This window comes from Leucoraja erinacea, chromosome 12, assembly GCF_028641065.1.
Source record: "Leucoraja erinacea ecotype New England chromosome 12, Leri_hhj_1, whole genome shotgun sequence".
In the NCBI taxonomy this organism is placed as follows: domain Eukaryota; kingdom Metazoa; phylum Chordata; class Chondrichthyes; order Rajiformes; family Rajidae; genus Leucoraja; species Leucoraja erinaceus.
This window is the reverse complement of record NC_073388.1, coordinates 25,193,288-25,207,769: the sequence shown is the minus strand read 5'-3', so window position 1 is coordinate 25,207,769 and position 14,482 is coordinate 25,193,288. Positions and strand designations below refer to the sequence as shown.

General features: G+C 41.6%; 1 protein-coding gene across 3 annotated transcripts in view; it reads left to right on the top strand.

The window, feature by feature from the left end:
• drp2 (dystrophin related protein 2) overlaps positions 1–14,482 on the top strand; it is a 103,229-nt gene that overhangs the window by 53,407 nt on the left and 35,340 nt on the right. For all 3 annotated transcript variants that reach the window (XM_055643872.1, XM_055643870.1, XM_055643873.1), the window contains 5 exons: positions 2,739–2,813; positions 3,605–3,806; positions 7,895–7,980; positions 9,371–9,528; positions 12,891–13,057. In XM_055643872.1, the coding sequence (XP_055499847.1) occupies positions 2,739–2,813; positions 3,605–3,806; positions 7,895–7,980; positions 9,371–9,528; positions 12,891–13,057 (688 nt within the window). The remainder of the gene's footprint in view (positions 1–2,738; positions 2,814–3,604; positions 3,807–7,894; positions 7,981–9,370; positions 9,529–12,890; positions 13,058–14,482) is intronic.

Sequence of the window (14,482 nt, the reverse complement as noted above, 5' to 3'; positions counted from 1 at the left end):
AGTGGGTTCAAGGCCACCAAATTTCAACTGCAGTTTCATACCATTTCAAGCAGGCCACCTAAGACAGAGTTGTGACCTCTCCCTCCCCCATCTAGCAGAGACTGAGCCACACCCACACATCTGGGTTTTACGGTCCCTCCCCCCGGAAGGGGCATGGCCTTTATGGTGGGATTGACAGGAGAGAGAATCTCAACATTTTTAAACACTAATAACTCTTTTATTTTTCATGGATGGGAAAAATCCTCGGCACCTGATGAGCGCAGGGGGACTCTGAGTAAAATGGCCAAAAATTACAGCCATACGTGGTAGCGTTTTTTCTAAAATCAATATACAGCGCAAACAGGAAGTGGTCAAGATTAGACTTTAATTATATAGAAGGCACACCACTTTTCAACACGGCACACCACTTTTCAACACGGCACACCACTTTTCAATAAGGCACACCACTTTTCAATAAGGCACAGCACTTTACAATAAGGCACAGCACTTTTCAATAAGGCACAGCACTTTTCAATAAGGCAAACGTGCCTTTGCTGTGTCGGCACCCAAATTATGGAATGATCTGCCTCTCCACATTAAACGGGCCTCTTCACTGTCTGTTTTTAAATAACTTCTTAAAACCCATCTCTTCTCCGTGGCCTTTGATACCCAGTAAGATGTCGACTTTATTTACTTGATTTAATTTCTTTTTTGATTGCTTATTGCGTGGTTATTATTTTTACTCATGTTTTATGTCTTTTAATTTATTGTTGTATTTCATATGTAATTTTTGCGCTTTATGTGAGCTGTTATGTTATGTTCTGTTATGTTGTCTGTTTATGATGTCTTGTTTATTCTTCTGTACAGCACTTTGGTCAACATTGGTTGTCTTAAAGTGCTTAACAAATAAAGTTGGATTGGATTGGATTGGAAACCACTTTTCAATAAGGCACACCAAAACCACTTTTGCATTTTCACACCAAAACCACTTTCGCATTTTCAAACCAAAACCACTTTTGCATTTTCAAACCACATTTTCAAACAACATTTTCAAACCACATTAAGGGCAATGACAGGTCAGTAAAACCACTCATAGTTTAGTAGACATGTGTTCAGTGTTATTCACACCTCAGACTGACCTCTCGCTCCCCCATCCTGCAGTGACTGAGGCACAGCCACACTTCCGGGTTTTATAGTCCCTCCCCCTCCCACCAGAAGGGGTGTGGCCTTCATGGTGTGATTGACAGAAGAGAGAATCTCAACATTTTTTTAACATAATTTGTCTTTTATTTTTCATCGATGGGAGAAACCCTCCTGTCCTGCGCAGCGGAGGGGGACTCTGAGAAAGATGGCCAAAAATCACAGCCGTGAGTGGTAGCGTTTTTTCTAACATCAATATGCAGTGGAAACAGGAAGTGGTCAAGATTTGGGCTTTAATTATATAGATATGACTCTATATGACTATTCAGAACTGAATGAGTAAAATTACTTCCAACTTTATATATGGAAAACGGTTTGTCTTCAGATCACCACTGTCTCTGGTTCCTATCATAAATGCTTTTCATCAATTCCAGTTTTCTGCCTGGGAAATAGTAAAGACCACATCCCAAACTCCAGATCTCATTCCAAATACCTCTGATCCCAAACGACCCTCACACCCCATACCAGAGTTTCAGACTGGTTCGGTTACTTCATTCATTCCCTGGTTTCAGTCAGTCATTCACCACTTAGCAATGCCAGAGCACTGAGAAGTCTCAGTGATGCCCATATTGATGAAAGGGGAAGTCACCCACGGATGCACCAACTGGAAGATTGTGCTCCCAGTTTCCATGGCTGCTGTCTGTGGGTCAAATAATCTGGCCCACACTCGTCAATGACTAAAACCTTGGTTTTCAAAAGAGTCTTTACAGAGGAGATACAGCAGCCATATTTGGTTCTGATTTAATGGTGTGGTGTTCAAAATAGAAGAGACCCGATATATTGTAGAGTTATAGGGCCAGAAGAGATTACACATAGTTAGGGAGGAGACCATTAATAGATTGAAGACATGAATGAGGATTTTAAATATAGCTGCAGCTTAACCAGAAGCCAAAGACAGAGATGATGGATGGACAAGATAGTGTGAGTTAGGACAAAGGTTTCAAATTCCTTTAGGTGAATTACAGTAATTGGCAGGAGAGCATTGGAATGGTCGGGTCTATGGGTAACAGCAGCAGAGGTGAAAGTTTCAGCATCAGAGGCAATGGTGAAGACCAAAGTTGTGGTGATGGATGTTTTAATGTTAGTGACGGTGACTATATATTGATAGAAGTTTATCATGGCTGTAAGTTTAGAAGGAGTCTGCAATGGATCTAGTTTGGTCCATAGCATTTCCCTGAGAGAGAACTAGAAGTGATGAGAACCATTTATGATAGGAATAGAGATAGTGGAGATCTGAAGTCAAACCATGTTCCATATATAAAGTTCGAATTGTTACTCATTCAGTTCTCAATGGAGTCATAGCGACTCATAGTCACACAGCATTGAAAAAGGCCTTTTGGCCCAATTTGTCAATGCCATCCAAGATGCCCCATCTAAGCTAGTCCCATTTGCCTGCATATGGTCCATATCCCTCTAAAACGTTCCTATCCATGATCAGATGCAACACAAATCTCAGTATTTAAAGATAGTATAAACAGATTTGTCTTTAAACGATATCAGTTCATTTCCCCTCTCAGGGGTATGTTGATGCATCTTTTTCTTTTACAATTTACTTCTAGCTGCTCTGAATAACATCAAATTCTCAGCTTATAGAACTGCCATGAAGCTGAGGCGTGTGCAGAAGGCACTTCGCTGTAAGTACATCTGGGTCATTTCAAAGCCTCGGCTTTCTTTGTTGACAGGAACTACATACGTTTCCAGTTGCCATGGAGTCATGTCTATAATTTATTGAAACCATATTGAGACGATAAAATTAAATTGAATTTAATTCACAACCTGCTTTGTCATGGCATTTCTAAGCCCCCTCCCCCCTAATCTTTGAATTGACCCCACCCATCTAATTTATAACTTTGTCCCGTTTTCAGTCTTGACCAGAATAGCCCATATTTGGAACTCAAGCTCACAATGCAGGGACATTCTGACACCACCAACATATATAGTAGCACTGGGCTCGTGTTTGGTCAGACAATGGGGCTTGCTCAGTGCCCATTGAGAGCAGATGAAAACTTGATGGACCACAAGCATTCATTGTTTCTTGTCAGTGTCAAAGTAAGGAGTTTGTCACATACCAGCATTTTATTTCACAGCCTGTTTTCACTTCGATTGATGTTTTGGGGCATCTGGTGAAGAACTATTCCATGAAATACTAAGATGAGTGATGGAATTTTCCTTTTTAGCTGCACTACAATCTAATGTCTTACTTTTACAACCACTCTCTCTAGGTTATCTATGAATACCCTATAGAGATATAAAAGAGCAGAGCAATGAATTCAAAAGACAAAAGGCATGCTAACTCAATACAATTCCAGAACTAAATGCCTCTGATTAATTCCTTCTAACGGGATGACTTATATCTTGAAAGTATGAATATTGCATTAATAGAATATGTTGTTTTCTTTCCTCTCTTTACTTTATTCTGCATTAGTGGACCTGTTAAGCATAAACAGTGCCTCGGATATCTTCAGTCAATACAAACTCCAGCAGAGCAACCAGACAATCGAGGTTCTGGAAATTATCCAGTGCCTCACCGCGATGTACGATCACCTCGAGCACGAGCGTGGGATCATTGTAAACGTGCCTCTTTCTGTGGACATGTGTCTGAACTGGCTCCTCAATGTTTACGACACGTAGGTTTAAATTGTACCTCCGTTCATACCATGTACTCCTTATGAAGGTTGAGCGCAGAATACAGCACATTATATTGTTGGCATTATATGCTGATGGTAAATGTAAAATACTGGGACAGATCTTCTGTTGCCCTAAAATGACTCGCCCCAACGCCTGTGTCATGTTGCTTATTCCTGTCTGGGCCCCAGGTGCATCTTGAGGTAGACAACAGAGTGGAAGCTGAATTAACACAGTTCAACTACTGCACTCACCGAACACCTCGACACCAACAACACCCAAGAGTTCTTAAATCTTCCAAATACTTTTCTTTCTGTCAATCAGGAACATTTGGGATATGTCCAAACATTTAAACAAATATACTATTTTTATTAACAGGCTTAAGAACAACCAGAACATTAAAAATAACTTACATTTTTTTTACGTTCCACTTATCTTTCCCCTCTGGCATTGTCTTTCTCCCACTCATTCCTATGGAACTGCTGTGATTACGTCTCAGCTGCCCAAAACCAGGAACCTCCTGCTGCATCACTGCACACCGTGAAAAACCTGCATGTGCAGCGCAGGAGCAGCTGCAGCCAGAGGCAGTAGAGTGGGAAACAGTGCTACTACTGAGCCGCGCACCAGCAAAGGAAGCCAGTGCTGAGTTTAGTTTAGTTTAAGTTTCGAGATACAGCGCAGAAACTGGCCCTTCAGCCCACCGAGTCCAAATGGACCAGCAGTCCCCGTATACTAACACTATCCTACACACACATTCACCTACAAACCTGCAGGTCTTTGGAGTGTGCGAGAAAACCAGACCTCCCAGAGAAAATCCATGGGGTCATGGAGAGAACATACGCACTCCACGCAGATAGCACCCCTAGTCAGAATCAAACCTGGGTGTCTGGCGCTGTAGGGCAGCAACTAGACCGCTACGCCACCGTGCCGCACTCTTGTTTGGTAAAGTGCAAGTAACTCCCAGCACTGACTTGCTTGTTAATTCGGGTAGCTGACATGCTGCCCTTCACAATGGATACCAGCCAAAAATGATAGGCTTAAGGATCCCTTCAGCTGCACTAAGAATAACACATGGCAAGTTTTGAGTCTCAATTCAATTTCCAATAGTTCCAACTTTACTCTGAAATTTGTCTATAATTGGTTATTAATTTGGTAAAGAGGCCCAGCGATGGCATATTTACCAAGAGACTGGCATAGAGTAAGAGCTACTTTTCGAGGATTAAAACAATATAACAGGAATTGTTCTGAAGTTCTGGTTTGTGGAAAACAAGTCCAGAAATAGCTTGGTTCTGTGCAGCTCTGTGCCTCATCTGATGATGCGGTGCAGAATCAGCATTACTTCATAAATTAATCATGCTACACCTGACTGGAGTGAAGTCTTGACTTGGAATGAAAACGACTTCCTCTCACAACTTTTCAATTTTAGCCAAGGGACAAAAACGGCAACAAAGTATAAGATAAATAGAGATAAGAACCAGAAAAATTAGATTACATCCAAACGCATGTGTTAGATGGGCAAGGTGAACTTTTGTCACACACCAAGATGGATAAAGGCAGCATGGTGGTGCAGCTGTAGATTTGGTGCCTTACAGCACCAGAGACCCAGGTTCGATCCTGACAAAGTGTGCTGTCGATATGGAGTTTGTATGTTCTCCTCATGACTTACGTGGGTTTTCTCCTCTTCGGTTTCCTCCCACACTCCAAAGACATACAGGTTTGTAGGTTAATTGGCTTGGTATAAATGTAAATTGTTCCTCATGTGTGACGGATAAAGTTAGATTGCGGAAATCGCTGGTCGGTGCAGACTTGGAAGGGCCTGTTTCCGTGCCATATCTCTAAACTAAACTAAACTAAACCTTCATTAATGAAAATGTGTGCCCTGTACTCAGTTCCAAGGCCAGTCAAGATGACCAGAGATTATAGTCCAGATGAAGCCTGTGGTGTGGCTTATGAATGGTGGGAAGACATTGAAGACTGTGTAGTACCTCTGCTAGGGAGGGATGGGATAACATAAGAAAATAAGGACTAGGAGCAGGACTAGGTCTTCAGCATCTGTTCTACCACTCTTCAAGATAGTGGCTGATCTCTCTCACTATCATTTTCAGTACTATCCTCATATTCCGTTACTCCCTAAGTATCCAGAAATCAGTGAGTGAAGCCCAATTGCCCTCCATGGCATAGAACTCACCACCCTGCATGAAGACATTTGTCTCTATGTTTGTTCTAACTCATTGCTCATTTGAGACTGTGAGTGATGTTTCTAGAATCCTCACCCAGGGCAAATATTCTCCCTCCCCAGCCTTTTGAGCAATGGAAGAATGTTGTTGGTTTCAATTAGATCTTTTCTCATTCATGTGGATCTATTGAATGTAGGGTGGTGGATGGAGGTAGAATCAGGGCCTGTATTTATAATGTGGTTGTTGGAGTTGCGTGAGTGGTGGGAAGCATCACGGCCTGCGTTAACACCCTGGTGGATGTGAGATGGTGGGAAGAAGTGGTTGGGAGCTTTTAATATCCCTATGGTTGAAGAGGTGAGAAGGGCAGCCACAGGCACCAGTACAGTCTATAGTGGGGATGGCAGTTGTGCAGTTCAAAGGCAGCCAGAAGCATGTAAATGAGGAAGATACTTACCGTATCTAATAGGGGTTCCAGTCCATTCCTGCACTGGGAGGACCATGGAACAGTGATGTCCGAATCTGGGACATAGGAAATGACAACATTCTATGTATCCTGATGCAAAGGCCTGAAGTTCACAGTTGAATGTTCAATGTGATTGAGGTTATTATAATTGAGCCACATTCCAGTATGGATAATTTTCCAGTTGTGTTACTGATTAAAAACAGAGTTTTGCATTTGAATATCTAACTAAGAGTTATTAAGAAAGGAAGGCAAAAAATAACTTTGTACTTGTGAATATATCCCCTGGACATTAAGTTAAGTCTGGCCAATATTAATTCCCTTACTAAGGTTGTTTTCCAGTGGGTAAGACGCTATTAGTGACCTTGGGCTTCCTATGCTGAATATTCCACTCAACCACAGAAAACACCTCGATTTGCAATCAGCTGTGCAGAATCTGTATGCTGGGAATTGTAACGACCAGTTTATGCCTGTGCACCGTGCAAAGGAAGCCTCCATAACAGGAGAACAAATTTAAAAGTCACGCATGAATTGTAATGAAGGTTATTTTTATTCCTGAATTTTAAATAGGAAACATTAATTTGCATAAGACATATGTGAACTATCCTTGGGGTTAGTTTCCTGCAGTCGGAGAACTGAATTCTATTACATCTCATCTGACATATCGTAGAACCTCAATAATTCAATTTTATAAATATCCAGAGGTTTTCGAATTTGACTACAGATCTGTCTTTCAGTGCGTGCAGTGGGTGATGTCCTGAATCAGGATATAGAGCCTGTGGGCTAATAGGCAGAAGCACAGTAGATTTCCCTGATTGCTACCAGCATCATGTGAATATGGGGTAATGTAGGCACAGGCCTACCCTGTGATGTTTGCTGCAGAGAAAAATACTGGCACCACTTATTATCACAGCTCATGCTAATCGGCCTTGAATCAGATAGCTAACATTTATGGAATGATACGGTAAGCAGAGAGAAATAAGCAATAGAAATTCATCCAGAACTTGATTTGTCAGAATTTCTGTTTTGAAGACTACAAAGACATGATAAGTGCTGAAAAAACGCAAACAGGTAGGGCGGCACGGTGGCGCAGCGGTAGAGTTGCTGCCTTACAGCATCAGAGACTTGGGTTCAATCCTGACAATGGGTGCTGTACTGTGCAGAGTTTGTACATTCTCCCCGTGACCTCCATGGGTTTTCTTCGGGTGCTCTGGTTTCTTCCCACACTCCAATGACTTACAGGTTTGTAGGATAATTGGCTTCGGTAAAAATTGTCCTTGGTGTGTGTGCAGGATAGTGTTAGTGCATGTGACCAAAGGGCCTGTTTCATGCTGTTTCTCTTAACTAAACTAAACTAAACTAAACTAAAGTTTTCACTTTGTTCAAATGTTTTTAAGCGCATTTTGTCTTAGTTTCTTATATTGATTTATCTTGTTCTTTCAATCCTCTCCAGTAGTCGCAATGGCAAGATTCGAGCATTATCCTTCAAAACCGGAATTATCACGTTGTGCAATGCAGAAGTGGAAGAGAAATATCAATGTAAATATTAGACATAAAGATGGAAGGGAAGAAGGCTTGGGTTTATTAACATCTTATCACCTTTCCCCAAAATATTTTAGACTGCTGCTTGTTCAATACACTGCCATCAGCTCAGCTTTATTTTAGCTATTCTGGTGCGTTAAAAATGTCATTGCATGCTCTAAAGAAGAGCAACAAGTTACGCAAAGAAAACTTATCTTCCTGCTGCTCACAGGATCATTCTACATGAAAAATGGCTATTAACCTTAACTGCAAAGCAAATAAGTACACTCCAAATATGACTCTGCAGTGGATCCTGCAAGTTGTGATATGGTGTTGAGCAGAGTGCAATCCTTTCCGTTACAGTGAAATAAAGTGATGTGACAGGCATTAATTCAGTTTAGATTTAATTTGTAAATATTTGTGCCAAGTAAAAACATGAGCAGAATGTAATTTCTACTGCAAAATAATCAGTAGTTAATTAGAAAAACCATCACAAATTCATATAGGATTTTCTGGTGTGATGCAGCCAACTCACATTTGGAGCTGGTTCCGATGCTGATTCCTCAGGGATCAGGAGACTTGGATCTATTTTGAAGGATGGTTAGAATACAGTTTTGGTAAAGATTTAAAAGGAGGTAACCAAGCATCTTAATTTAAGAATGGGGTGAAAAAGAGAGAAAACAATTGAAGTATAAATAACATCATCTTAAAGATGGTCACTGACCAAACTAAGTATACCCTATGAGGGAAAAGGGACAATTTAGGGCAGGTGGTGTTAATATTTCTTTTTATTTGACAGACATAACATCTTAGCACAAATAGTGTTTGGAATAGTTAAAATTGCTTTTGCTAGGCAGAAAGCACATTTATATTATATAATCAACTAGCATAAACCTGCAGTGTCAGAAAGAGGCAGCAACTTGTCTGGTGTTGGAATAGTCCATGTCATGCACTGGAATTCATTCTTGTGCAGTCAAGGTACATATTGGGATTGAATGTATGTTTTTTACCATGGTCTTAGTATCCAGTTACCTTTCTCTCCTTCTGAAATAAGCTGTTACTTTCCTGTGAGAGTTGTTCCATCTCCACTTATTGCAACAACAAATACTCTTTAGAAGTAGTTCAATAGCTGTTAATGCTTCAGAACACTTCGTATTACTCAAAGGAACTTACATTTCTGAGGTTAATTGCTTTATTTGTATAATCATGTTCATTAATGTTAGGACCAGAATTAGGCCATTCAGCCATCAAGTTCTCTCTGCCATTCTATCATGGCTGATCTATCTTTCCCTCTCAACCACATTATCCTGCCTTCTCCCTATAACCACTGACACCCATACTAATCAAGAATCAATCCGTCAATCTCTGGTTAATCTCTAACAATCAACAATATTATTTCCCTCCATAGACTTGTACAAGCAAGTGAGCAGCTCAACCAACCTGTGTGATCAGCGGCACCTCAGCCTTCTTCTACACGAAGCCATTCAGATCCCCCGCCAGCTTGGGGAAGTGGCAGCATTTGGAGGAAGCAATGTGGAGCCCAGTGTCAGGAGCTGCTTCCGGTTTGTAAGTTTGCTGCAAGCTTTTTTCCATGGAGGATGTTGGTTGTGGTAAGGAGGCAGAGTGGGCTGGGAAGAGCTACTGATAACTGATAAACTGATAACTTTGCGATTGGGGAATATTGTGAGAATGTTTGCACCTCGCTAATTCGCCTGATATTTGTTCGTGTTCAATGCAACCCAGTCTCTCATGTATTATCACTAGAGCCCGGATTTTGCCATAAATGCCATGTTCCTTTTCATGCCTTTTTTGATGATTTCACCTTTTCACGATTGAGTTAAAATCAGTTTAACGAGCACCCTAGTTTCAGAATACAAATGAATTCACTTGTAAAGATATAGATTGGACTTTGCAGCATAATGGCTACAATGGCTATTCCTACCTAGTATATTTGCATACTAGTATGTGCCCAGTATATACAGTACACCTAGTCATAGAGTCATAGAGTGATACATCGTGGAAACAGGCCCTTTGGCCCAAATTGCCCACACCATGTCCCACCTGCCTGCGTTTGGAGATAGTCATAGAGTGAATCCTATTTAGTTGTAATTTGTAATTTTAATGATTTATTTCTGTGTCATTGGAGTATTGTTACTTTTACAATGTCAGCATTTTGCTGTAATAAACAACATCAGTCATTCAAAACATATTTCAGATTCTATCTTTATGACCAACTCATAGCAGTGGAATATTACTGACTGTTCCTGGTGATGCTTTTGGGCTACTGTGGGTCAATGTTCCGAAGGTAGATAATTTTCTCCCTTAGCATGCTTGGGGCAGAAGCATGAACAGGCTAGAATGCAAGTGTTGAAGGCATTACTGAAGTGCATTGCATCATATCAATGGTAGCTAATGGGAAAACGTAATTCTCAGCAGTAACACATGTGCAAGTGCACAGGATGTGGACGCATCATTAGACATATCCTCTGAACAAAAGCTGCACTAAGCCAACTGAATCTGTCATTCCTTGCTCCCAGGCTGGACATCAAGGTCCATGATCACATTAGGACACATCAACAACGCAACAAAAAGGAAGACATTGATATCTCTTTTAAGGAGCATTCCATTTTAATCAGTATTTTAGTTCCCGCATTGATTTCCTTACCTTTCATACGCATCCATATGTTTTGTTTCAAAAATCATTTTTTTAATTCCCTTGTCATTTTCCAGTATTGTTTGACCTGTTTTGACCTGTATCGTTGTGGTGCTGGCTCGAACCGGCAGCTATTTTCTAGTTTCTATGTTTGAAAACTTCTGCTGTACTGGTCAGTGTTCTCAACTGAAGAAGGGTTTCGGCCCGAAACGTTGCCTATTTCCTTCGCTCCATAGATGCTGCCGCGCCCGCTGAGTTTCTCGAGCACTTTTGTCTACCTTCGATTTTCCAACATCTGCAGTTCCTTTTTGAACAGTGTTCTACATATCTCCCCAAGCCAACACAGAGGTTGCACCGGAAAAAGTAGACTTGGTTGCCAACTCTCTTGAGACAGTAAAACCTGATCCCATGTTTATCTTCAACGGTGACTTCAATCAAGCAAACATCAAGAGTACATTCGACAATACCATCAGCATGTCTCCTGCCCCATGACTCTTGACCACTGCTGCAGCACCATCAAGTGTGCCCATCGCTCCAATCCTTGCCCTCATTTCAGCCAGTCTGATCATCTGTCTGTGCTGCCACTGCCAGCTTTCAGACAGAGATTGAAGTGTGAGGCACCCTCGAAAAGAACACTGCAGCAGTGGTCTGTGGAGCCTGAGAGTCAACTTCAGGACTGCCTTGAGACAGTGAAGTGCAACATATTCAAAGCCACTTCATTCAGCCTGAATGAGTGTACCTCAGCTGAGACTAATTTCATCACAAAATGCATTGATGATTGTGTTCTGACGTGGACAATTAGGGTTTATCTTAACCAGAAACCATGGATGAACAGGGAGATTCATTCTCTGCTAAAGTCCAAATATGAAGCTTTCAAGATGGATGACCCCATACTGTTGTACAAGAAGGTCAATTTCATCTTCATAATGCCATTGGAGATACCAAGAGGGAATTCCAAAGCAAGTTTAGTTTAGTTTAGAGATACAGCACAGAAACAGGCCCATCCGCCCACCGAGTCCACACCAACCAGCGATCCCAGCACATTAACACTATCCTACACACACTAGGGACAATTTACATATATACCAAGATAATAAACCTACAAACCTGTAAGTCTTTGAAGTGTGGGAGGAAACCAAAGATCACGGAGAAAAAAAACGCAGTCACAGGGAGAACTTACAAACTCCTTAAAGACAACACCCGTAGTCAGGATTGAACCCGGGTCTCTGGCGTTGTAAGCGCTGTAAGGCAGCAACTCTACTGGTGCGCCACCGTGCCGCCCAAAGTTAGAGGTTCAAATCAAAGAAGCGGGTGCCAGGCGACCGTGGCAGAGCCTGAATACCATCAAGGATTACCAGCCAAAATTGGAGGTGATCTCTGATGATGACCTATCTTTACCAGATGATGTCAATCGCTTTTACACCCGTTTTGAATTGGCGAGCACAATTCGGCTGAGGTACAGCCCCATGCCCTGTGGCTGTCCCATATGACTCCATGGCAGGTCAGATCTGCTTTCATGAGGGTAAACCCTTGGAAAACAGCCAGCCCGGATGGAGCTCCAGGATAGGTTCTGAAATAACGCACCAATCAACTGGCCACAGTCTTCACCATCATCTTCAATATCTTTCTTCAATAGTCTACTACCCCCATCTACTTCAAGGAAACCATCATTCCAGTCCTCAAGAAAAATAAAATGACCTGTCCCAATGACTTCTGCATGGTAGCTCTGACCTTGACTGTAATTAAGTGCTTTGAATCACTGGTTATGGCTGACATCTTCCGGACAATGTACATCGCTTTCAATTTGCATACAGGAAAAATTGATCAGATTATGAATGATTTCCTACTTTGTTGGTTCTGACCGAAACCCAGCAGATTTCCAGCAGTTCCCGCAATATTTCTAGACTTGCTTAAAATGTTCTTTTTCTTAACCCCTAGAATGCTCAATTGAATCCTACCACCAGTGCATTTTTGAATACTGGTTTTATCCTCCATTCCACATTTTCCAAGATGCCATAGCATTTTCATTGCTACATGTTCTGTATTGAGTAAAATCTTGAATTGAGACATTTTTATAGATTCTGATGTGACCAACAAAACATAATGTTTCCCCTGACACTGACGAATGAAGTTTCTAATTCTCATTATTTTTAACCATGTTGGGCTAATTAATGCCTTTCACAAAATCTAGTCTGAAGAATATCTCCACAGTCTGGATTGCATGACTATGCCTAACATGATTTCTGTAGCATATCCTTTATTTTACTGTCTGCAGGTAAATGAGGAACCAGTAATTGAGGTCACGCATTTCCTGGAGTGGACGCGACTGGAACCCCAGTCAATGGTCTGGCTGCCAGTCTTGCATCGTTTAGTAACTGCTGAAGCTGCAAAACACCAAGCCAAATGCCACATCTGCAAACAATGCCCAATCAAAGGCTTCAGGTAAATAAAGGCAATCAATTATCTTTTCAGTACCTTTTCTTTGTATTATTCTCTCCAGTTAAACAAAATTACCTTAAGCTCTCCTTTACTTGACATTGATAAATATATAGTGAAGAGCAATTTGCGGGGCTTTGACTTATCACATTGCTCCTTTCGTGTCTCAGCTAAACTAATGAGCATAGACATACGTGACATCATAATAATAATTGGTTCATGCACAACAGTAGCATGAGTTTTACAACTCTTCTTAATGCTTCTTTCATAATATTCCTGAGAAAATTCTATCATTTAAATTTGAAAAATATATCTTCTTTGTAATATAACTTACAATGGGAGAACAAAAAATCTTACAGCGTTTCCAGAAGACGCCATATTAAAACATTTGCAGCACAATTGTTAAAGGGCTACTCACCCACTATTACACAAGTCTCTACATTTCATTCGATAATTGCAACAATTTAAGAAAGCCAAAGTGGTTGGTAGTTCTCAAACATGTATAAACATAGAAACAAAGAAAAATAGGTGCAGGGATAGGCCATTTGGCCCTTTGAGTCAGAGAATTCCACAGATTCACAACTCTCTGGGTGAAAACATTTTTCCTCATCTCGGTCCTAAATGGCCTACTCCTTATTCTTGAACTGTGACCCCTGGTTCTGAACCCCCACCATCAGGAACATTTTTCCTGCATTTTTCCTGCATCTAGCCTGTCCAATCCTTTAAGAATGATATATCTGCGTTTAACATCTGGGTCTCATCAGTGACAATGATGAGTCGGCGTACAGGATGGAGGTGGAGCTGCTCACAGGATGGTGCAAATCCCACAACCTCATTCTCAACGTGGGAAAAACTAAGGAGATGGTGGTTGACTTCAGGAGGGCGGGAAAACAACACCATACACCTCTGCACATCGATGGAGCTGATGTGGAAAGGGTCAGCAGCGTGAAGTTCCTAGGACTCCACCTGTCAGATGACCTGATGTCCACAACCAACACCACAGCACTGGTCAAGAGAGCCCAGCAGCGACTACACACTCTCCGAAGACTACGTAAAGCAGGTCTCCCCACTACACATCTACAAACTTTTTATAGGGGGACAATCGAGAGCACATTAACCAACGGCATCACTTCCTGGTTCGGGAGCTGCAAGGCGTACGAACGGCACCAACTTGACAGGATTGTGAAGACCGCCAGCAGGATTATTGGTGCTCCACTCCCTTTCTTGCTGGACATATACAGGAAGAGATGTATCAACAGAGCCATCTCCATCATCAAAGACCCCTACCACCCATCGCATCACATATTCTCCATCCTGCCATCTGGGAAGAGGTACAGGAGCATTAGCTGCAAAACCAGCAGGATGCTCCTCAGCTTCTTCCCGCAGGCTATAAGACTGATAAACGGACTTAGCCCCCTGCCAAAGTATCGC